Source organism: Schistocerca piceifrons, chromosome 3 (genome assembly GCF_021461385.2).
Source record: "Schistocerca piceifrons isolate TAMUIC-IGC-003096 chromosome 3, iqSchPice1.1, whole genome shotgun sequence".
Classification (NCBI taxonomy): Eukaryota; Metazoa; Arthropoda; class Insecta; order Orthoptera; family Acrididae; genus Schistocerca; species Schistocerca piceifrons.
This window is the reverse complement of record NC_060140.1, coordinates 535,700,302-535,725,467: the sequence shown is the minus strand read 5'-3', so window position 1 is coordinate 535,725,467 and position 25,166 is coordinate 535,700,302. Positions and strand designations below refer to the sequence as shown.

Sequence of the window (25,166 nt, the reverse complement as noted above, 5' to 3'; positions counted from 1 at the left end):
GCTCTAGTGTCAGGTACTGCTGGATAGCCAGTCTGGATCATACTAGTAGGGGACATAAAGACAGAACAACGCCAATTTTAATTTGTTAAAGATGACCGACCCTCCATCAAGCCCTCTCCCCTGCCCCCTGGTGTAGATGTGGCAACGTTGCACTGAAGACATGATGGGTTCCCCCCTCCATTCCTCCACTCTCCCATCAAGTGAATTAATATTGATAAAATATTACCTACAATATTAAATTATTCACAAATTTTGGAAACATTACTGACCTGCAAAATCTAAGACCCATTTTTAATCAGTACAACAATTCCTTTAACAAGAGATACTTTGCACGTCATTTCACTCATTCTAAAGTTTTTAAGTATTATATTTATTTTAATTTACTAAGACGTTAGAAGATTCATGGAGAGAATGACTGGCTCAGGTATTTTTGCTGCATATTTTTTATACATTCTAACTAATTTTACGTTCAATCTCTTTCATGTTCAAAGTATCATGATTTAAATTAGTGCTTTCTTCTTGACAGCTAACTTCTTCTATGAGTACATATTGATACTTGTTTTGTGACCTCACAATCCTTAATCTGATGGCTAGAGGCATGTGTATACATAGGTTTTTAAGGGAAACCACATCCAATTCTGAACTGATGCTGAGATTTCCAAAACTTAGTTTTTTGAGCAGGCCTGCCAAAATTAAGTTGGTAACAAGGAAAAAAATGGCTGATGACCGTTATTGTGAATTGGGAACTCAGGAAATTGTATTTGCTAATAAATTACGTACTTTGAATCAATGTTTTGACGTATTATTTGTTATATGGAACACAGCACCTTTAGCGTAAGTAAACTCTTACAGCAATTTCCTAGATTGGCTGCAGCCAGTTTAATTAATTAATGTTATCGATGAAATCCATGATATGGATTTGTGACGTAATTTATTTGGGTTCAGAATTTAGTTGTTTATAGGCCCTGCACACAGCCTATATTAGTTTCATGCCCCACAACGAGTGCAAAATGCTGAGTAGCATAATCACATTTCGTGTGGAAGTTAGTTGTATTATCGTAAACTGGCACGTCACATTCGTCAGTTTCAAATACTTTCTGTGTTCCAACATAATTATTTTTCAGAAACCACGTCTCCAGGTTTCATTTTCAAAAATTTGCTGCATGTTATGTTTCGATACGTTTTCGTTTTGCAGCCTTTTAACAGTTCTCGTTCCACTGGAACAAATGTAACTTAGAGACTGTCTGCTGCGAGACACTTCGTCACAAATGTACAGATGTACTCTCCATCAGGTGAACACTTACCTGGAACCGGAGTTTCCCTAATGGCGGCGTAGCATACGGGATGCCCACAAAGGACGTGTAAGACACGTTGTACACGCTCGTGGCTGTGGTCCCCCTTAGCACTCCTTGCTTGACAGTCACCAGCACATCCTCTCCCTATAACAAAAAAAATCAAGCAAGATGAATGTTTAACGCCCCGTCGATAATGACGCCATTGGACACGGAGCGCAAGGTCGGATTAGGAAGGATCTGGAAGGAAATCGTCCGTGGTTTTTGAAAGGAAGCATCTCAGAATTTGCCTTCAGCGATTTAAGGACATGGAAAATTGGCGCGGAGGCGCGAATATGAACTGTCGTGCTCCAGAATTAGAGTCCGGTCTTCCAACCGCTGCGCTACCTCGCTCCGCCCCTAGAAAAGAGGGGAAGTTCAGCAGCAACCATGTGTAAGATGTTAGTAGATGATAAATGCCTTCTCTATATCAATTGACCGGACAAAGCACTGCACCACCAAAAGAATTTGACAAAATAAATACATAAATAATTAATTAAAATTCAGCATTTTCCCCGCGTCCTTAAGACGGATTGTTTCCGCAGTTAAAGTTCACATTCCGAAGTTAGTGTAGTGTCATAATCGTTTCATCGGCTTACGGTAATACGGACAGTAAAACTAGAAAAATAACCTTCAATCCAGCGAAGACGCTGCAGCATTTCATGCTTGCCGCGGGCCAGGGTAGTGCTGCCACTGCTGGAGCACTGGATGTTCTCAGAGTTCTACTGTTCCCGTTACTGCACATCGATGAAACGAATATCACACTAGACTAATCTGAGACAGCTCTATCGAATGGACACGTAAAATTACACTTAAAAAATCATTTTGTTTGTAATGGAAAACAAACTGATGCTTTTCGACGATACTGGGTGTCGCGTAAAAGACGTGACGACCGGCAATTGTTTGGGCTGAGTCCAACTATAAGATGCAAAAACTAAATTTCAAGTATCTACTGAAATACCAGAGAGAATGCGCCTGACGACCCTCAGGGGAGAGTCCCTATACATATACTGGTGGGAGTCCTAAGGTTCTTGCCGCATGCCGCATCTCAGCCTCCATAATAACCTACATTGTGTGTCCTCAATGGTCCAGTTTCTGTCGGTCACGCTCCTTTCTATCCCATGAATCTATTAATTTCAAAGGAGCTATTCTGTCCAGTCATGGAGTGACTGTAAGTTATATATTCCCAGTTTATGCCATGTCCGAAAAATGTCTCGGAAACGGAAGACGTAAATAGCGAATGGTTACAATCTTAACATACTATTGACATTCACGTCATTACAAACAGGTCAGTGTAGAACCTGAAGAAAGTTTCTGAGGTCAAAATAGTGTAGGCATGTACGGCCAGGTCTCAGCGTCCATCGGGTAGAATTAACGATACCTGAAACAGGACTTTGTACAGCGTGACGCATAACCGGCAGAAACTGCTTAAAGCTAGTATGACGATTAACAAGTCACGAAATCGTCGAAATATACTGAATTTTTCTCAAAACTGTTGGTGTACACGTTCCTTGCATAATGAAACTAATTTCCAGTATCCTTCTTGCGTGGAAAGTCTAAAACAGTACGGAAAGGTGCTTTAGAAAAGCAACGAAATATTCTGTGCGGATATACGCATTTCCCCTGTAACAGAAATCTACTCCTGGTGACGTACGAGTAAATATTCTGCACTTAAATATTTTGTGAGTCCATGTAATACGAACACACTCTTCTGATCACTTTGTAAACTGACAAGTGTTTTGCTGAAACAATGTGTACGATATTCACCTTTGCTAAAGATGCTATGGTGAGGAGCGTTAACCATAGACAAGATGGAAGTCTCAACTCCATGTCTGCTGGTGCTTCCAACGGATCGTGGCGTCAATGGGCGATCAGTGAAGCTGACTGCGAAGCGGAAGCTCTTATATGGAGGCCAGCTGGTAGCGGGTATAACCTGATTAGATAACATGCTGGCGTCTGTTACTCAACTGATATGAGAGGCACTGTTGAACAGAGGAAGGACAGTTCGACTAGAAAAACATAGGAGTTTAAAAAACAATTTGTTTCTTGTTAGAACTCTAAATATAAACACTATATAGACTCGCATCTTGACGATTAAGAATTCTCAGACTTAACTGCTTTCTCGGTTCACAATTTGGTTACACTGGCTTAGGAAATGTTCACCGAAGGAATCTGGAATTAGTTTGTTTCCTATTTCGCTTTAAATACAGTTGTTCTGTAACATCGCTTAAGTCATGAAGTGTTCTTTTCATTTTTTGGGTGGGTTCATGGCATTGACATTAATCATCTTGCAGAGTGTCAGAAACGTTAGCTAATTCCTTCAGCGAAGTCATTGTCGACAAGAGGATTTATTCAGTCTGACCAGTTGAGCGAAATATTAAAAATATAGTGTTTTAAAAATAAGCCAAGGGCCTTGCCGTAGTGGTAACACCGGTTCCCATCAGATCACCGAAGTTAAGCTCTGTCAGGCTGGGATGGGTGGCCATCCGGTTTGCCGAGCGCTGTTGGCAAGCGGGGTGCACTCAGCCCTTGTAAGACAAAACTGAGGAGCTACTTGATTGAGAAGTAGTGGCTCCAGTCTCGTAAACTGACATACGGCCTGGAGAGCGGTGTACTGGTCACATGTTCCTCCATATCCGCATCCAGTGACGCCTGTGGGCCGAGGATGACTGCTGCGGAGATGTGTAAGCGCGAAAAGAGGTGCAACTGTGGACCGACACAAGAACGCATCTATCCTTGGCGATTATTCCAGGCTTTTGGCACGTGGTCACATTAATGTGACCGGGCAGTGTATTTATGTAGAGAACTGAGGCTGCTCGGTGCGCTAACCACACTCTCTAAACGTCGTGGTTTGAAATGAAAGAGGAACTGCAATTTGTGTTCAGGAAAAGGTCTGACGATGGACTGTGCTCTACACATATCGATGAGTAAAAAAACAAGCGATTGTGTAGATCGTGAGAGCAGTGGTACCCTTCAGTCCTACAAAAGTTTCTTGTACAGTTCTCACCATAGATGACTGTACATCGTCCAGGGCTGCATGGCATGTTGCTATATAACGTTTTGATTTAGTGGTTGCTGATCTGATTTTCCTCAACACATTGGTTTCTTGAACCATTACACTCGTGGTATTTGAGCTACGCCGCAAAACAATGTGAGCTGACAGATTGCAGTCATTGTGTCGGCGTGGAAGACAAATATGACTATCTCTTTAGAATCAAGTTGACACTAAATTCGATTGGAAGCTCTACACAGTGCAACCCACCGCACCAGAGACGATGTTTACATGTCTACTGCGTTATTAGAGGATATATTTCTCTAGCTACAGGAAGTTGTGAAAACAGCATGCATGCTGCCAGACTAGCTGACTGCAGAATGGGTCGAACCGTAGACACAGAAAGGTCCACAGCCCATGAAGCAATATCGAGAACATATGTAAGCTAAGGCTGTATGGACAATACGTCAGCCATTCTGAAACATGGTATAATGAACTTCCGCTGTTACGTACGAACTTCGTTTATTTACGAAATCCATAAACATACAGTTCAGGCACTATGCCCTTACGACCTGAAATATTACCAATATCTTCCCTGGGATTAGATTATTCTGCCTCGTTCACACAAAATCACATTCACAAATCATTGTCTTTGGAATGCTCTTTTCTGACGTTTACACTGTGGTTTCGGCTGACGTATAAAGAATCCCCATCAATTCCTGTGGATGTGGCGTCTCTCTGCACCGTCAACCCCTCATCGCTAACTCAAACCGTGCAAGTTCTAAGTTGACTGTATCATCAAAAATCTTCGATGTTACGTCACATTTTTATTAATTGTAACATCATTAGAACTTTTGTATAGGCAAATCAATATGTTAACTCACTCTGCGCTCACCCCCAAATTTATGCAGGAGCTTGACAACAAGCGAGCACCAGAAATAAAAGGAAACTCTTTGAAAGAATACTATATTCATCGGCAAATTACTTGAGGCTATGCGATGTAATTCGTGAGAAGCCAGGCGGGCGACACAGCGACGAGAATTGAGGGAGCGGGCCACCAAGTAGTGTTAGAGCACGTAACAGCAAATGTGCGTAACGGCGTCGGACGTCCAGGGTGATGGGTGGAGGAGCGAAGAACGTAAGTGGTGTGGGAGTGCCTCGGAAATATTTGAGAAAAATACACCGAAAGAAGAAAAAAGTCATAAAACCGAGGAGTTACGCGACATAAGCTTAGGTTGGTAGGCGTGTTTCTACATTTGAAAAGTTATGTTTGTTCATATCGACGCCAGTCATATAAGAGTGGCGCTAGTAGCACACACTCTAACGGTAGCGAGCTTTAGTTTCCTTTGAGAGTGCACGTCGTGATTTGATGTTAGTGAATAATGCCTTTAAGGTGACAAAGTCGCCATTATCAACACCTCACTGACTTCGAACGAGAAGCTGGATATTCTGCCTGTGACACTGCAGAAAGACTTGGTGGAATGCAGCCACCGCACATAATCACTGCCAGTGGTGGTCCTTGGAATGTACTGTCGCTAGAAGACCAGTCTCCGGACAGCCACGTGGCACTACAGAGACGACAAAAAAAAAATGGTGCTCGTAATATGGCTCTGCTGGATCGTACTGCACCTGCTTCAGCAATTTGGGCAGCAGTTGGCACCACAGTCACACAACGAACTGTTACAAATCGGTTACTTCAAGGCCAGCTCCGAGCCAAACGCTCTCTAGCGTGCATTTCACTATCCCCAAACTAACACCATTTGCGACTTCGTTGGCGTCAAGCGAGAGTTCATTGGGGGCAGAGTGGAGATCTGTTGTGTTTTCTGATGAAGCTGGTCCCACCCCGTTACCAGTGGTACCCGTGTGTTGGTTAGAAGGGGGCAAATTGAGACCCTGCAACCAATCCGTCTGTGTGCTAGACATTCTATACCTACAGCTCGAGTTATGGTCTGGGTGCGACTTCGCATGACGGTCGGAGCACACTCATAGTTATCCCATTTGTGCGTCAGTCTGGTGATTCGATCTGTTGTGCTGCCATTCATGAACAACATTCGACTGTGTGTTTTCCACCAGGTTAACTGTCGCCCACTTACCGCTATTGTAACCCAAGGTGCTCTACAGAGTGTCGACATGTTGCCTTGATCTTGGTTCAAATGGCTCTGAGCACTATGGGACTTAACTTCTGTGGCCATCAGTCCCCTAGAACTTAGAACTACTTAAACCTAACTAACCTAAGGACACCACACACATCCATTCCCGAGGCAGGATTCGAACCTGCGACCGTAGTGGTCGCGCGGTTCCAGACTGAAGCGCCTAGAACCGCTCGGCCACCTCGGCCGGCTGCCTTGATCTACTCGATCATCAAATCTGTCTCCACTCGACCATATATGGGACATCATTGGTCGACAACTCCAGTGTCATCAACGAACAGTATTAACCGTTCTTGTATTGAGCGACCAAGTCCAACAGGCATGGAACTCAATCCCACAAACTGACATCCGGCACTTGTACAACACAATGCATGCACGTTTGCATGCCTGCAGTCAACATTCTGGTGGTTAAACGGATTATTAATGTACCAGCATTTCGTATTTGCAACCGCTTCTCATGCGTTTACGTTATCCCGTTACCTTGCAACGTTAAAGGCTTAAATATGTTACCTAGACAAATGTATTCCCTAAATTTCACTACTCTAAATTAATTATCGTTTGGTGTTGCGATCTTTTCTTCTGTCAGTGTATATAAGACAGAACACTGCGGGCAGAAGACCTACATTACTATATAATAGCAGCATTATCGAACAAGTTTTATTTCAGTGAAGTGTTCAGCTCAGTGGAATAAGTTGGTACCATCACTTGTAAGTGTGTATAATGACAGTTGGTGCCATAAAAGTAACTGGTAATAGTAAGTTTTAATTCAAAAGGGATTTCGTTATTTCACGTAGACCTAATCATCTCCCTAAGAATCAAGACCAAGATAAGATCTATGCTCTGAACTGGAGGTCACTGTTACCTTGAAGATAACACAGAAAAGATTATACGATTGAGCAACATAAACCTTCCCCAAAGTAGAAGGTACATCGGAACGTGGTATCAAGATAAGGACTCGGGATTTCCTTTGATGACGATTAAACTTTGCATGTTGCGGATTCTCACTAATATTTTACAGCAGTCAGATAACATCAGATGAACAGATTAAGAAGCTATTGCGATAATGTACAGTTATAAACTAACAATTGAAAGATGACAACCAGAAAACCCAAGGGGAGACACGTTATCCTTAGCGTCCAACGTCAGTATTGTGACAGATATAAACACTATACGCAACTTTCACCAAAAGATTACATTATGAAGTTAATATATGACCATTATTTCAGCCTGTACAATTTACCATAAACCTTAGAACATAGGAACGTCAAAGCTTGCTGGATGTAATTGCGTAGGCGCTGTAACTAGACCAGTGAAAGGGATCAGTCTGGAAGACAACACAGCGTCCAATAAAAACCATTGGAGGCGAAACCTTCCTCACTCTGTGAAGTAAAGTAAGAAATGTTTCAGTGCGCAGTTGACAGCGGAGAGCAACTTTGTTGAGTGAGTTTGGAACATATATGCATTGTGATGTACCTAAACTATAGCAAAGCTTTGAAATTATCGTTTTCACAAACGTCAGCATAGTACTGTTTCCCAACAGTAGGGCCATGCCTCTAGATCACATACGTAATTTAGTTAGCAGTCAGATTTTGCTATTATCTTACTTTACAGTAGAAATGGATAGCCTGGACACTTTGTTTTCGACTGCGCGTAATGTACGTTACTTGGAGGTAGACTCGCTAATCCATCTCCTTTCTGCAGTGATAGTCCGTTTGCTGGAAACTTCCTGTGGCCCAATCAAGTTTGTCGTTCCAATCTCCCATGGAATCGGAGACAGCGAAACGGTAAGAAATGTCGTTTTTCGTTTCGTAGGAGACACACGTTGAAACACGTTAAAATACTTACAGTGAGCCGCGCGGAGTGACCGCGCGTTCCAAGGGCGCCGTGTCACGGACTGCGCTGCCCCTCAGTCCGGAGTTTCTAGTCTCCCTTGGGCTTGGGTGTGTGTGTTGTTCTTAGTATAAGTTAGTTAAAGCAGTGTGTAAGTCTAGGGACCGATGACCTCAGCAGTTTGGTCCCTTAGGAATTCACACACATTTGAACACATTTGAACTTACAGTGATTCAGTTTAATTTATTTAAATTTTTGACGCTGATTGGAATAGGGGCGGCCACAATCAACAATTCTGACTAATTATTCCTGGTCAATGCGTTCTTTGGTTTAAACATGGAAAAAAGCTAACAGCGAAAGTCCTAACCTGCAGTATAATATAATACGAGAGCCGGACACAGTCACGATGCATTTGGTACCATTTTCTCTTAAATAAAAATCCACACCCATAAAGCTTATATTTATAACTGTTCTCTTCGTTAGATTTGGAAATTCTAACACTTAGGAGCCTAAATGAGGGAGGTCAGTGACAGTACGTATCACCGCAATGTCTCGACGTAATCCAAGACTAGGCTTGTTACGCTGCATACACGAGTAACATTTAGAGTGATATGGAGAAAGAAATCAGAAAAATACTAGTTTGAGTTGGAGCCCAGATCCACCACACAGTTTTAATTTGTCAGAAAGTTTCGCTTCAGATATATTCATTGTAAGGAAGGAATGAGACAAAGTTAGTGTTAATTCCCATACACATTTTAGTCCATTCATGGATGAGCTTTTCAGAAAGTGAAGGAAAACAACTGGTTTTCATTGTAAATATTAGTACAGTATTTTACAAGTTGCCCGAAAATATCGGTTTTTCACAGTTTTGTAGTGGTAATGGCTAAAACAAAATAGAAGTAACAACTTTTCAGACTAAAGATTCTAAATGTTCCAAACTAGCATTCCAAGAACGTATCCTCGATCGAATATCTGTTTCAGTCACTGCATGTTGTGTGTCAAAAGAAATACAGCAATCATAACAGCGATCAGCTACTTCAAGAAGGTGTATGATGTTATATAAACGTTTCTGAAGAAGAAATAGCATATAAATTCAGTTTCTGCGGAGGAAACTGGAATATACTGAGTGAGTCATGCCTACATAGTCAAGCTGATACAGAAGAAGACGATTCTAACGCTAATATCTCCACATTTGGAAAAAACGGCAGTAAATGAATATCTCAGACAGAACGAAACTGAGTGTTACGTCTCCCTACAGCATTTCAATAAGTACCATGTAACCTCCTTCAGGCAACGAAATGAAGCCTGATGGTAAGCTAATCCCTTAATCAGAGTTTACGTAACAGTTTACCCATGGGATGTATGACTGATACATGATCCTTTGTAACCGATAGTTTATCGCGAACATCAGCGGAAGGATGCACATCTCTTTCAAACCCTTGTGCAAATTAAGTGAAATCAATAGCCGTCGAGTCTGCAAATTAAAACATTTAGTTAAAGTTTGTTTGGAATAACGATATAAAGACCAAGACATACGAAGAATCTAGGGCTTGTCGATCTTAAAAAAGCGTTCGACAACGTAAAATGGTGTAAGAAGTTCGAAATCCTGATAATAAAAGCGGTAAGCTGCAGTGAAAGACGGATGATATACAATATCTATAAGAAGCAAGAGGGAACAATAAGATTGGAAGACCGAGAACTACACGCACGGATTAAAAATAGAGTAAGACACGGATGCAGTCTTCCGCCCCTACTCTTCAATCTCTATGCCGAAGAAGAGATGTCGGAAATAAAAGAAAGTTTCAACAGTGGAATTAAGATTCTCTGGGAAAGGAGATCAGTGTTTCGATTCGTTGACGGCATTGCTGTCCTCAGTGAAAGTGAGGAAGAATTAGCCGGCCATAGTGGCCGAGCGGTTCTAGGCGCCTCCGTCTGGAACCGCGCGACCGCTTCGGTCGAAGGTTCGAATCCTGCCTTGGGCATGGAAGTTTGTGATGTCCTTAGGTTAGTTAGGTTTTAGTAGTTCTAAGTTCTAGGGGACTGATGACCTCAGATGCTAAGTCACTTAGCGCTCAGAGCCATTTGATTTTGAGGAAGAATTACCAGATCTGTTGAAAGGAACGAACAGTCTAATGAGTACAGAGAATGGATTGAGAGTAAATCGAAGAAAGACGAAAGTAATGACAAGTAATAGAAGTGAGAAATATGAGGAAGTTAACATCAGGATTTCCGATAACGAAGTAGATGAATTTATGGAAGTCTGCTACCTAGATGGCAAAATAACCCATGATGGAGGACGCAAGGAAGACATAAAGAGCAGACTAACACCGGAAAAAAGGGCTTTCCTGGCCAAGAGGAGTCGTGTAAACGTATGTCTTAACTTCGCTTTCTTCGCATTTTTCTTGCAGTCACTTCAACTTAGCTTGCCTGCATTTCCTATTTATTTCATTACTCAGCGTCTTGTATTTCTGTATTCTTGAATTTCCGTGACCATTTTTGTACATCCTTCTTTCATCTATCAGCTGAAGTATTTCTTCTGTTACCCATTTTCTTACACATAGTGTAAGTCCATTTGTGCTTAAACAAGTGCTGAGATGGGGTGGGAAGAAAAGTGTCGTTACTTAGACAACCACCACATCAGTGTGTCCTTTGCAGTCTGCACGTTCTGCCACTGCCCTCACCCTGCCACTGCCACTATCCTCGTCCATGAGTTTCAGTGGTTGTAGACCATGAATTGCTGCAAATTCTGCACACGCTACTGTCAGAGACCTGGGGATGCCACCTCACCCCCCAAGCCATGGGCGCCAGATAAAGACCATAGCCACATGCCATGCCGAGCCTCAGCTACCACACAAAGGACCACTGTTCATCAGCTAGCCAACTCCCATGTGCCACACTGTGACTCCCTTCACAGAGCTAATGCTAAGTCCATTCGTCTGTCTGACATTAATTCCGTCCATTCAATCTGAGTTGACACTCTGTGATGAGGCTTGTAGCAGTGACTGTAAATAGTTACTGTCATCAACCGCCACATTGAATGTCAACTTAGCTTCCAGTGAGTGTATATGCATTCAATGCAGATGTAACTGTAAAACCGAACACTTAAATTTTATGAATGCAACCAATCTTAAAAATGAAATGTTTGCAATGCGTAAGTAAATGCACATTATAAACATACACAGGGTGGTCAGAAACGGTCTGAAAAGATAGTGTGGGTGTTATAGAGTGGGTTGTACTGAGTAATAATTGTTAAGAAAAAGTTTGATACTTAGCACTGCTTCCAAGCTCATTAGAATTGAAATTGGCCAATCACACCACTGTGCACACAGATTCAAGAGGTATGCTAGGATCAATTAGTGCCAGCTGTCCTCATAGCGTAGGTGATAGTGCACAAGACTGCTCAGCTGTTGGCTTGGCTTTGATCCTTACTGTAGTCCCATGTCCAATTTTTGTATAAATCTCTTGTACAGTTGTAGGAAACCAGACGGAGAGCATGGTTGGCGATACTGCCTCTGGCTTGCCCTTGAGTTTGTGTGCACAACAGCCTGACCAGGTAAGTGCAACTTGGGCGCAGTGCATCTAACATTTTTGTTAACATATATGTCTCAGAACAATATACACTGCAACATCCTTAGAAGCGTTTCAACTGTTTCTAACCACCATGTATATGTGTATGAGAGACGAGAATGAAAAAAAATACAGTTTAACAAACTTGGTTCCTTGTTCTGTCTTTTTTCTTCAAAATGAATTTAATATTTTATTAATATGATTTTATAAAACATGTATATTTTACATTTAGGGCTAGCCTGTTGACTTTAAATATGTCATAATATTTGTTTCAATGAATGTCGGACTAGTTCTTACACAGAAAAAAAAACAAGATAAAAATTTCTGCATGTAAAATATTCAGAAAAAATAATTTAATAATGTACATAAAGAAAGGAATATATACTTTACATGCCTCACAGGCTTTTCTCTTTTCTTTTCTTTACATTTTATGTAATTATACGTTTTCCTTCCAGTAGTTTAGAACGATCATAACACAATTTATAAGTTGATGGATTTTTACTTTTGTTTCCAGTTGATGCACTTTGACAAATTTGACATAGAATATTAACAGTTTGTGACACATAATGTTAAAACTAAATAAGATCTTTTTTGGTATGGCCAGCAGTAGTGAAAACGTAATGCTCAGACAATATATACAGTACATAGATGGTGTGTAAAACGTGTAAAACAATGTAACTGGCACACATGATGAGTAAAAGCAAACTAAGTCATGTATGCAGTATACTCTTAAACACATAATGTGCAAAACAATTTAACACACGCACAGTCACAAATTAGCTTATGTACACAGGATGAAATAATGTGTACATGCACTTACAGATACAGACATTTATACACCTACATACACACTATCATAAACAGGTATTAACATTCCACATGCATACAGCCATTTTCACCATATATACAACACACATGCACAGACTGTATCACTCAAATGAACAGTGCGCATGTGGTAGGTCTCATGTCCCATCAGTGCAAATGACTTCTTTGCTGTCATGTTATGACAGATTGATTTTCAGCTGTGATACAGTGTGCACCTCATATCTTCATGATTGGATAATGACTTGTTGCACCATTTGCAGCAAGGGACATGAAACACCATCGACACCACTGAGCCGTGGTAAAAATTGATCTTTCGAAGAGTGCGCCGCAGCGTTTAGTGTGAAGCAGTCGCCCTCCATTTCTGGCGGTGGCGCCGCTGTGGCAATCGCAGCTTTGGTGTCTCCCTCTTGTGGGAAAGGGGAAAGGTTGCCTGTTCACGTGCACTTAAGGGGCGCTATGAGCTCGCCAGAGAGTCAGAGTGGGGTCAGTCTCTAGTCCCCAGCTTGCTAGTCTGTTTCTCGTCCGCATTTGTTAGGCAGTTAGTGTCTGTCTGTCGTTCAGAGTGCTAGTATGTCTGTCGTTCGGATCAACCTTTAAAGCCGGCAAAATGAAAGTCTTTCCACTCCGCCAGTAAGAGAACTCAGCCAGTGGTCGCCTGGTCGGGGCTTAGTTCCTGCATGAGTCTGCACGTTAGGCCGCCAGTCTGCCCGAGCTTGCTCAAGCAGTGGTCATTGGCGGTTGGATCGATCGGTTGGCCGGTAGCGCACTGGGACACAAGATGACTTGTCCGTCTTGAGCGTCGGCGCATGCGAGGTCGCCACTTGAGTCCAGTGGGCCGCGGTGTATAGGGAGGTGTAGTGACTTCGCGGTCAACACTAGAGTAACAGGAGTCAACCCACGACATCAGTCTGGCCGGTGCGAGCTGCGACGCCGTGAGACGGGAGATCGGCGCGCCTCCCTGCGTCCGTTGAAGCGGCTGGCAGCGGACGGTTCGGGAGAGCGATTTGGGGATGCTGTGCCAGGTCTTCTTGAGAAATCGCAGTTTATTAGAAGTTAAGTGATTGGTGATATTTTGTTTGATTTACTCTTGTTAAATTCTACTTGTTTTCTTGATGAGGTCACCAGCCGTTTTCTTTGGGGTCGTCCCACCATTCTTCTCCGTTTGTCCACCCCCGGGAAGGTGGTTGTTTATAAATTGGGCGGTCCGTTTTTCCTCTTGTGGAGTAAGGGTGGGTTGGAGCAACCTTCGGTTCGGGTTGTTCGGTAATCTCCCTATCAATCTACCGTACGTTTGTAGCTGCCGCTGTCATGTTTGTCGGATTTTATGTGTTAACGAATTTATTGTTTGGAAACAATGATTCCTTTACGTGGATGATACTTCGGTCATTTGTGCACACGGAAATGACTTTATATAGATATCTTAATATAATCCAACCTTAAGTAAATTTCGCAGTGGAAGGGTACAAGCATATTGCCTTTCCGTGACGTACTACCACACGTAGAATTTGATTTATTCGTTTACTTGCTTCGGAGACCTGCCACTGCAGTACCCACTGTTAAACACAGTATATAATGTTTACAAAAAGCAACATTCAGAAACCTCACGGACCAGATTTGCACATCAGGAGGTAATTGACCAAGCCACTCCTAGGGCACTATCGTTGGAACGTCCCGCTTGTTACAAGTAAGTGGGCAAAATGGACACTGGCACAGGTGATCCACGGTTTGCACTTCTTCACACTGACACTAGCTATTCTCCTACGCGGAATCCCATAGTTTAAGGGCGAATTCGCCCAACCGATACCAGTTCCATACAACGGACTTCGAAACATTCCAATCCTCGTTATAGCTCTCTGGAAGATATTCCAGCGTTTGTATTCAGTTTTGTTGTACGGATTTCCATTGAAAAAGTGTTGCCTATCTTAAGAAACTTTCAAGGATTTCTCTGTTCGTATGATATTTTTTCTTGATTTTAGCTCAGGCTGGTGTAGATCATGGCCGGGCAACGAGGGAGATTCAACTTTCACAGCCTTCAATCGATCATGATCGGCGGAAACTTCTTGACAAACATTTGGAGGTGCGAAATCACAAGGCAGTAAGGGTAGGTTTCAAGGGCCCTGCAATCAGCCTGCAAGTTTCGTTCAGGTGCGTAGCTGATTGTTCCATATTCCACTTGCAAATAGAGTGACGGCAAAACGATTGAACGATTGTCTATATGCCCCCGTGCGAGCCCTACTTACTCTTCACTTACCTAAGTGCTCCTTAGGCGGGAAGTACGTTGGCGGTCGTAGAATAGCTTCAAATGCCGGTTCTCTAAATTTTCTTAGTAGTGTTCCTCCAAAAAAAGCCCCCTTCCCTCCTGGCATTCCCATTTGAATTCGTGAAGCATCTTTGCAATACTTGTGTGTTGTTCGAACTAACCGGTAGAAAATCTAGCAGCCTGCCTACTAATTGCTTCTATGCTTCCTTTACTCCGACCTGGTGCAGATCCCAAACACTAGAGCAATACCCAATAATGGGTCCTGCAAGGCCACATATACGATCTTCTTTACGGAAGATCCACATTCTACTGCATTTTTTACTCAACGCCTCGCCTTCCGCTTTGCAACGTTCCGCCCAGGTATTTAACTGACGTAACTCTGTCAAGCAGCACACTGCTAATGCTGTATTCGAATGTTACGGATATGTATTCCCTCTCCATCTACATTATCTTACATTTTTCTATATTTAGAGCTAACCGCCATTCATCACCTTAACTACAAATTTTGTCTGATTCATCTCCTATCCTACTAGAATCACTCAACAACGACATCTTTCCGTACACAACATCATCATTAGCAAATAGCAGAAGATTGCCGCTAGCCCTGTCTGCAAGGTCATTTATGCATACAGAAAATAGTAGCGGCACTATCTCACTTCTCTGGGGCACTTCTGACGATATCCTTGTCTCTTATGAACACTTGCCGTCGAGGACAACGTACTTTGCGGTAATTTAGGGATATGATATCTGGCTGTTGCCCTTCATCCATAGTTCGCAATATATCATGTAAGAAAAGAGCAAACTGAATTTTGCACGAGCACTGCTTTCTAAAAGAAGCTTCTCCGTATCAAGGAAATTTAAAATATTAGAACTGAGAATATGCTTGAGAACTCTGCAGCGAACCAATGTTAAGAACAATACAAGAGTCACCTGCCGTTTTCTACAGTCGCTTGGGACTATGCGGTGGGCGAGAGATCCGCGCTAAATCCAGGCAAAGTAAGGGACCAGTATCGCAAAATACTGTGTAAAACAAAATTGGGATTCTATCTATACCTGGCTATTTATTTGTTTTCTACTCTTTCTACGTTTAGCGCCTGTGATTATTAATCAAGACATGCTTGCTCCCTGGTTCGAAACAGACCACTGCTTAAATTTTCATTAATAGCATTGGCGGCCGAAGGCTTCCGGCATAAGAAGTCACCCGCATCCTGCCAACGTCATGGTCAAAGAGGGTGGAGGAACAGACAAAGCTAGCCCAGGGGGTGGGAAACGGTCCCTCAAGCTGGAAGAATCAGCAGTGATCAACGGCATGAGGAAACCTCTGCAGTAAAGAAACGTGACGTGTATCCACAGGCCTGTAATTGAAAAAGTGTCATGATGATCTCTCCATTGTCAAAAGTTTCCAGAATAGCCCCCTAGTAGGATCTCCGCGAGCGGACTCCCAAGTGGGAAGTGACCACGAGAAAAAGACTAAATAATAATGTTTTACGGGTCGGGGCGTGGAATGTCAGAAGCTTGAACACAGTAGGGAAACAAGAAAATCTGAAAAAGGAAATGCAAAGGCTCAATCTAGACACTATAGGGGTCAGCGAAGTGAAGTGAAAAGAATACAAGGATTTCTGGTCAGGCGAATATCGGGTAATATCAACAGCAGCAGAAAATGGTATAACGGAAGTAGCATTCGTTATGTGTAGGAACGTAGAGCAAAGAGTGTCTTAATGTGAACAGTTCAGTGACAGGGTTGTTCTTATCAGAATCGACAGCAAACCAACATCGACAAAGATAGTTCAGCTATACATGCCGACGTCGCAAGCTGAAGATGGAGAGATAGAGAAAGTATGTGAGGACAATGAAAGGGTGATACAGTACGTAAATGGAGATGAAAATCTAATAGTCATGAGGGATTGACGTACAGTTCTAGGGGAAGGAACAGAAGAAAAGGTTACAGGGGAATACTGGCTTGGGACAAGGAATGAGAGAGGAGGAAGACTAATTGAGTTCCGTAATAAATTTCGCAAATAACAGCGAATATTCTGTTCAAGCATCATAAGATCAGGAGGTGTTCTTGGAAAAGGCCGGGTGATATGGGAAGATTTCAGTCACATTACACCATGGTCAGATAGAGAATCCGAAATCAGGTACAGGGTCATAAGACCGTATCGTATGCAGGACTAAGTTCAGTCAGTGTTACTCTTGTGATGTGTCTCTTTTCAAAACTTTCTACAGTATGTCGAGTTAGGCCGAAGATGTGTGCAACAGCGATCTTGCCTGGTCTGAAGCCTGTTGTGAGATGAGCTGTATTTAGCTCAACACCCTGAATGAGGCGGCTGAGTGGCGTTCTTTGGAATATCTTGTGTGACTGGCACAGCAGAGAGATCGATATTTAGTTCCTGGGGTCCTTACTGTGTTTCCCTGATGCAAAGTGTACAGGAAATCTACAAATAGCGAAAAACTCCTTCATGCTGAATCTCGCAAGAATATACAGTAATAGTGACGAAGGTAATTTAGAACAAGACTTACGTCATCTATGAACACAACTTTAATTGAATGGCTGTGATGAAACATCAATAGACGGGGCTATGAAGTGTAGAATACTGTCAGATCAGAATGTTGAAGAGAATTGAGCATCACGACAGTTGGTTGTTCAGCCACAGCTGGAGCATGACTGATCGTATCTGCAAGATCCCCCGGCGTAAAGGTCGAGGAGGGAGGTGTCTTTCATGCAGCTAGAAGCCAAAAATTATTTTACGATCAGAGAACGACCAATTAGAACAGCTACAGTTTGAAATTGTACACGAAATTAGCTGCGCATGTGATAAAATATTACATAGGAGAGAAACGTCGCGCAGTTAAAGAACGTGTAAAAAAGCGTGAAAGACTTGTACGGCTCAAGTAACACAGCTAGTCAGGCGTAACTGAACACAGGGAAATGTTTGGTCGAGATACAGACTTGTTAATGTTCGCGATGTAGCACAACACAGTTTAAACGGAAACGAAAATTCAGAGAACCAGCTGATACTGGTAAACAGACGAAGTGTTATGAGGACGAACTACGACAACGTGCAAGTTGTGTAGTGTTTAATTACGCATTTACTCTGTTGTAGAAACCTGCGAAAATTTAGTTGGTATTAAGGCAGAGCAGGGTGAAGCAGTATAAAGCGACGACCTGCGTTGAAGTCCTCTGGTCTTATGTGCCCGGTGGGTCTCCAGCGGCTGGTTGGATACCACCGAAATTTGTAAATAGCTGCTTTAAGTCGCTGGCTAGCAAGGAAGGACAGTTTTTCGTCTCAGATCCACAACAAACTCTTAAAACTGCACACAATGTAATCGTACACCCTTCGAAGCAGAGCGTGCATCAACATAGGAATTTCCCCGCAAAAAATAGTCCTAAAACATGTATGTATGGCAAAGCGAATTTTACATTCTCTGCTAATCTTGAGTGTCTACCGCAGTACTTTTGCATTGCTTGATTTACTCAGTGCTAAACTATTTTCTGATTCCTTGTCTAGACATATGCAAGTTTCCGGCAGGGATATGCCCGTAAAATTTCTCTTCCTGTGAATTATTTGCTGAATTTAACTGATGGTAGGTTAGTAGTTCGCATATCTTGCCTGTTTTAATTGCTCTGATTATCTTCTTAAGAAAGGGTGGTGCCGGTATCTAGCTAGTATCGACCGTGTGTTTATCAAAGGGCGATACCCGCCGAGTTGATTATTATACAGTGATATAGCGTTGGAAGTTTTGATCGTCAGATTGTTTTACGATAAAAAGAGTAAGACCTCTTAACCGAGTGTACTCTCGCTTATTTGTGTTCTTTAACTGTTCAGATAAATGTCGTAAGAGGGGGCCGTGCCTGGCCTCAGTATTTGCAATGTTTTGAATGGCGACGCCATTAATTGTCTGTCGGCTGCTCCCTGCGGTTTCTACGTGCCTTCAGCCAGTGATTAAGTGTAGATCTTATCCATCGCCATTCGGCTGTACAAATAATTTCTTACAGAAGGGCCAATGGCCAAGGTATCAGTTAGTCAATCAGTGGAGTAATTCAAAATTTAATACTATTATGACAAAAGGGCGTCGCCCCCTGATTAAATGTTTATCTATCGACGTCTTGTGTCTCTCTTATGTATTTTAACTGTACAAATGATTTTCTTAAGAAGGGGCAGTGCCTGTGGTCTAAGTAAACTTTGAATTTCGGACCACAGTGGCTCCGTGGAGTAATGCACCGTTAAATAATATTTGATAAAGGGCTAGGACTAAGCCAGGTTGTTGAAATGCAAATCCGACTTTCTCTGGTGCATCTATTGCATATTTGACTGTTCAAAGTATTTTCTTAAGAACGAGGAGGGCCTGATGTCTAAGTCAACATTAAAATTGGAATTATCACGTCGACTAAGGCAAACGTCCACAGAATAAATTATTTAAGATTTAATAATATTTGCTAAAGGGGCTAAGGCCCGCTATGTATATCTCTTAGTAAAATTGTGCGCATTTGTAGCAAAGTGTTCCTGTGCAAAGGGAAAGTTTGTGAAGTAAATATTATATCAGTGTGAAACTTTCATATCAGCGCACACTCCCCTGCAGAGTGCAAATCTCAATCTAGAAACATCCCCCAGGCTGTGGCTAAGCCATGTCTCCGCAATATCCTTTCTTCCAGGAGTGCTAGTTCTGCAAGTTTCGCAGGAGGGCTTCTGTGAAGTTTGGAAGGTAGGAGACGAGGTACTGGCAGAATTGAAGCTGTGAGAACGGGTCTTCAGTCGTTCTTTGGTAGCTCAGATGGTAGAGCACTTGCCCACGAAAGACAAAGGTCGCGAGTTCGAGTGTCGGCCCGGCACACAGTTTTAATTTGGCAGGAAGTTTCATAACAGCGCACACTCCACTGCAGAGTGAAAACTTCATTCCATTATATCAAGGTGCTCAGTGGCTATCCAGTCAAGAAGACTCGCGTTCAAGTCTGATCTGACACGAAGGTTGCGTCCACCTCACTATCTATGTCCTGGACGACTCACCGCCGTACTCCAGAATACGTATCCGTTGTGTTACCACTGCGTGGCCCCGTTCTGTACTGAAAGGAGGGCAGCTCTATATTCACATTTCTAATATAAAGTACGGTTATACTGTATTACGTTGTATTTGAGAGAATCTAGTATAAAGTACGGTTATAAAAGTACGGTTACACTGTATTACGCTGTATTTGAGGGTTAGGGTTAGGTTAGTGTTGTTTAACGTCCCGTCGACAACGAGGTCATTAGAGACGGAGCGCAAGCTCGGGTTAGGGAAGGACGGGGAAGGAAATCGGCCGTGCCCTTTCAAAGGAACCATCCCGGCATTTGCCGGAAACGATTTAGGGAAATCACGGAAAACCTAAATCAGGATGGCTGGAGACGGGATTGAACCGTCGTCCTCCCGAATGCGAGTCCAGTGTGCTATCCACTGCGCCACCTCGCTCGGTCGCTGTATTTGAGAAAATAAGTACTCTCTGAGTTCAGTATTGTCGTTTGCGTGAATTGTATCTGACATCACTAACTTATTAGTGATTTAACACTCAACCTGTAGGTAGGAAGTTCGAATCCAGGTAGTGAAAGAAAGTTTAGCTACTAGTATATGACGGCCTGGAAGTGAGGTGAAGTGGCGATGTACAATGTAAGCTGTGTAGATCACTGCTTCCGCGTCAGTTTCATACGAGCATATGACACGGTTGAGGGTGATCCATTTCTCGGATGTGGGCGTTAAGCACAGCAGGCATGGTGGTGATTTCCTAACAAACAGACTTCGCATCAAACCCAGTTCTTAGTCATGACACTTACATATTCACTCATAAAACAGTACAAGTCTTAAATAATAAAATATGGCCAGTTGGTTTTTTTTGGTGATCATTCCAAGACGTCTTATTGTGCACATCACATTACTCTTTCAGAAAACTCAAATTTAACGGAATTGAAGGCTTTGTACCAGGCTTGTTTGAATCATTCTAAACAATCAGAATGAAAAAGGTTGTGCAGAATAATCCAAGCAATGTATAAAGGGTAGAAAGTTTAAGTAACATGAGATAAATCGAAAAGACGTTCCCCAGGGTTCAGTTTTGAGTCCACTCCTGTATCTCAAATATATGAATGACCTGCTAATTAATGTTGAACAAACAGAATTTGTCCTTTTTCCAGATTATACTAGTTATAATAGGTTCCATTAGAGGGCAAGTAACAGAATAAAAGGTAAATTATATTTTCCAAAGAATTATAAAGTGGTTTTAAGAAAATACTCTCCATAAATTTTGAAAAGAAAAAGCACATTGCATACAGATCTGTACAACGATTAGTCATACCAACAACAGATCTACCATACGAAAAGTAGTCTATAAGTGGAGTAGAATGCTTTAAGTTTGTGAGTGTACCTATTAATGAAAACTTGAACTGGAGGGAGCATATTGCTGAGATTTTCAGACAATTACGTCCAATTACTTTCGCTCTCTATATAGTTGCTAATCTTGGAGACAAACGAATCAGCCTCCTAATTTACTTTGCATATTTCACTCAGTAATTTCCCATTTCATCATTTTCTGGATTTTCACACATGGACATCATGTAGGTAACTTTTCAAGGAGCTACGAATTTCAGCTACTCTGTCACAGTATACATATTTTTAATCCATCACATTTGGAGAAGAGCAGTGATGTACAGACCTAAAACATTGGAGGGACCAACCTTACCCGCTATTAACGCTGTCAGAGGCTCAGAAGGGAGTTCAGTACGCTACAACAAAAATCTTTGATCATTTGCTCCAAAACATAAAATGTCCGGCAGGTAGCAAGCGTTTAACATTACTTAAAATCATTTCCTCTGGACAACTCTTTCTTTTCCATTGATGAATTTCTACTTGAAAACTGGTAGTAAATGAAAGCCGTGTTTTAAGTGTATTTGCATGAGTGGTACTACAATAAGGATATGTTGATCAGTGTTAACACTGATCCTTTATACATACCCCGTAATATGACTCGTTACGTCATTTCGATAAAACCATCTTTCAAATGATTTAACTAAAATGATGTAACTAACTAACAACAGGGACATAAAAGCACACCGTAAACACATTCATCACGCTTATTTAAACATTTTAAATAATTCACACTTACATACACACAACGCAGACCCAATCACCGAAATACATTGTGACCCAGAAATGAGGAAAATGAGTCAGGACTGGATTAGAATAAACAGATACGTAAATTATGTGAAATTACTCTCATAAATTGGTCAGAATCAGGCATTTGGATCAGTACTGTAAGTAACTTATTTTATTAAGACAGTCTGTGAAAAGATGAAATCTACTTTTGGAATAGTAATATTAAAAAAGGGGCCCCAGGTGCGTACGTGGTAAATTACCAAGACGAATCTAGATTTATTTTCGTTATGGAATTTGGTACTGTAGTAGTTTGCCGCTATGCACTACGGACAAGAGTGACATTTCAGCCTCGGCTGGCGTGCGTGCATTTGCAAGGGCGCACTGGGGTTTCTAACTCCTTTGGAAAGTGTTGCCCCGCTTAAAGTCTGGCTGACGGAAAGCAAACCGCTGATAAGTCACAGACGCCTTCAGACATTTGGATGCATCGTTGTTGTGAAGTGCCTGCCCACTCTCGAAGAGCTGCCCTGTGTAAAGTTTGACGGACACCAAGAGAGATACCGATAAGCCACGGGCACCTTCCGACGCCTTCACGAAGAGCAGGCTTTCCCATAACAAACGATAAATTTATCTGTAGAGTGGGTGCACTCTCGACAACTCAAGAACGCAGCCGAACACTCGAAACAAAATGCTGGGGAGATTGCAGCGAGTGCTGATAACTCGGCGGCATAGAACTTGCGAGAAAAAGTAGGAATTCCCGAGCCTCATACGAGCTACCACAAAATCTGAAATTGTCCACCTGCACGATGTCAAGGTCACGAAATGTTCGTCAGCCATTGGATGGAACTGCAATTTCAGATCGATGATCACAATGCCGATACGACGGAAAATTCGGATCGTCTGTGAGTTATGTGAGCAGTTATTTGAGATACAAAGAGAGATGCAATCGGCCGGACAGCAAGAGAGTAGGGGGACCTTGAGGCAGCTGTAAAGCTCGGATAATGTTTTTTTTTTCAGTTTGTTTTTGAATAATTTTTGCGGTTATCGGTCGATTAGACTCGAGCATGGCAGCTTTACGAAGAGAACATGGTCCTTGCAAAGTCAGCCTGACCATGTGCATACTGCGAATATGTGTCTGACACGTTCAAATATTATTCAATTAAAGAATGGAAAATCTCAAGCAACAACAGTACAACAAGAATTACTTTGTTTCATTGTCCCTCTGGCACGTTAACAAATGGTTCAAATGGCTCTGAGCACTATGGGACTTAACTTCTTAGGTCATCAGTCCGCTAGAACTTAGAACTACTTAAACCTAACTAACCTAAGGACATCATACACACCCATGCCCGAGGCAGGATTCGAACCTGCGACCGTAGCGGTCGCGCGGTTCCAGACTGTAGCGCCTAGAACCGGTCGGCCACTCCGGCCGGCGGCACGTTAACACTTTTCCCTTACAGTGCCTAAGCTCATCCTGTGCAGTGTTAATAATATTGCTTGTTTCACATTCACACCTTAGGTACTTGACGTTTCCACATTAAGTAAACAGCCAATCACCAACCACGCAAGTATTTTCAGCAACATTTTACTGTTAATATGCTCCTCCATGAAAGTTACTGATTCACAAACAAGACATTGTTTCAGTCACAAATCTCATAACTAATCCCACGCGCCTTTCGGCGAAATAGTTTGAGCTTCTGGTCGAGAACGAAGTATATAAACTGAGCCTGGAAGAGGAGTTTTTGATTGTGGGAGTATTTTAGAAGTTAGTGCGTGTTGAATGGACTGTAGACACTCGATGAATTAGTTCAAGACCAATGTATGAACTTCTGTACAATGAATATTTGCTCAAAAGATGCACTGTTGTGAATATTCAAAATGATGAAGACAGCTTTAATGCGTGCATTACCGAGCGAGGTGGCGCAGTGGTTAGACACTGGACTCGCATTCGGGAGGACGACGGTTCCATCCCGCGTCCGGCCATCCTGATTTAGGTTTTCCATGATTTCCCTAAATCGCTCTAGGCATATTTCGGTATGGTTCCCTTGAAAGGGCAAGGCTGACTTCCTTCCCCGTCCTTCCCTCATCCGATGAGAGCGATGACCTCGATGTCTGGTCTTCTTCCCCAAGAACCCAACCCCCCAATGCGTGCATTTTGAAACTGAATGCGAAACAACTTCACTGCGGGGAAAACCTGTTGAAATAGCAGCATATACAGCTGCAGTTATAGTCGACAAAGGTTGATCGTGTATTCTGAAGACCGTGAACGTACGACTATTTGGAATTGTCACAGGGACGAAAAGGGAAATCTCGCGGCGTTATCTGGTACGAAACGCGTAGCCGTCCCAAGGCGAGGGATGTCTCAGTTTATTAAACGAGCCCGGACAAAATATACAGCACCAAATTCAGAACCAGAGCTTGTCTGAGGAAGAGGAAGGATACTTCTATAGTCATGGAATTGCAGTAAGTTTTGAAACCACATTTCTTTCTTACTATAAATATGAAACATGTTTTTCACGATTTTTCAGCGCGGCAAGCGCTAAAAAGCCTCGAAGATTAACCAATTCATCTGGTTTTCTTTAAATAAAAAATAATTAAATTTAGGAGGCGTTAGTGAAAGCTATTCTTGTATACTTTCTTTAGTCGAACTTAGAAAATCACTCCAAGAAATTGACAAGTTTTTTCCAACAGCAGTCATTTCTTGCTATTTATTTTTCAAAACCTCATCGCCGTGGCCCACCAAGTTCGTTCTAATTTAAGAATTTTCTACTCAAGGGTTTGAAAAAAGGCTTTTGTCCGAAGACCGCCGTGCGTCTAGAGAAAATGATTCGGAAATTCGAAAAGACAGGTTCTTTTGGTGTCCAACCTGCTAGAGGGAGGAAACTAATTGATTCGACGTCAATGGAAGCAGTGGCCACAGCAATGCAGGAGGAGACGAGTGGTGGTGTGCAAACGTGTAGTGCACGGAGAATTGCCCGAACATTGGACGTACCCGTGAACACGGTGCGTAAAATCGTACATAACACCCTTCTTTGCTACCCATTCAAAATTACCCATATGCACGAGTAGCTTCCTGTCGACCTGCCAGCAAGAGAGAC

General features: G+C 42.4%; 1 protein-coding gene across 1 annotated transcript in view; it reads right to left on the bottom strand.

The window, feature by feature from the left end:
* The window catches only part of LOC124788804 (venom carboxylesterase-6-like), a 49,847-nt gene extending 46,648 nt beyond the window's left edge, over positions 1-3,199 (bottom strand). The window contains exons 1-2 of the mRNA XM_047256086.1: positions 3,099-3,199; positions 1,305-1,439 (exon numbers count right to left, since the gene is read on the bottom strand). Coding sequence (XP_047112042.1) covers positions 1,305-1,439; positions 3,099-3,161 — 198 coding nt within the window. The 5' untranslated portion in view covers positions 3,162-3,199. The remainder of the gene's footprint in view (positions 1-1,304; positions 1,440-3,098) is intronic.
* Between the last annotated feature and the right edge of the window lie 21,967 nt (positions 3,200-25,166).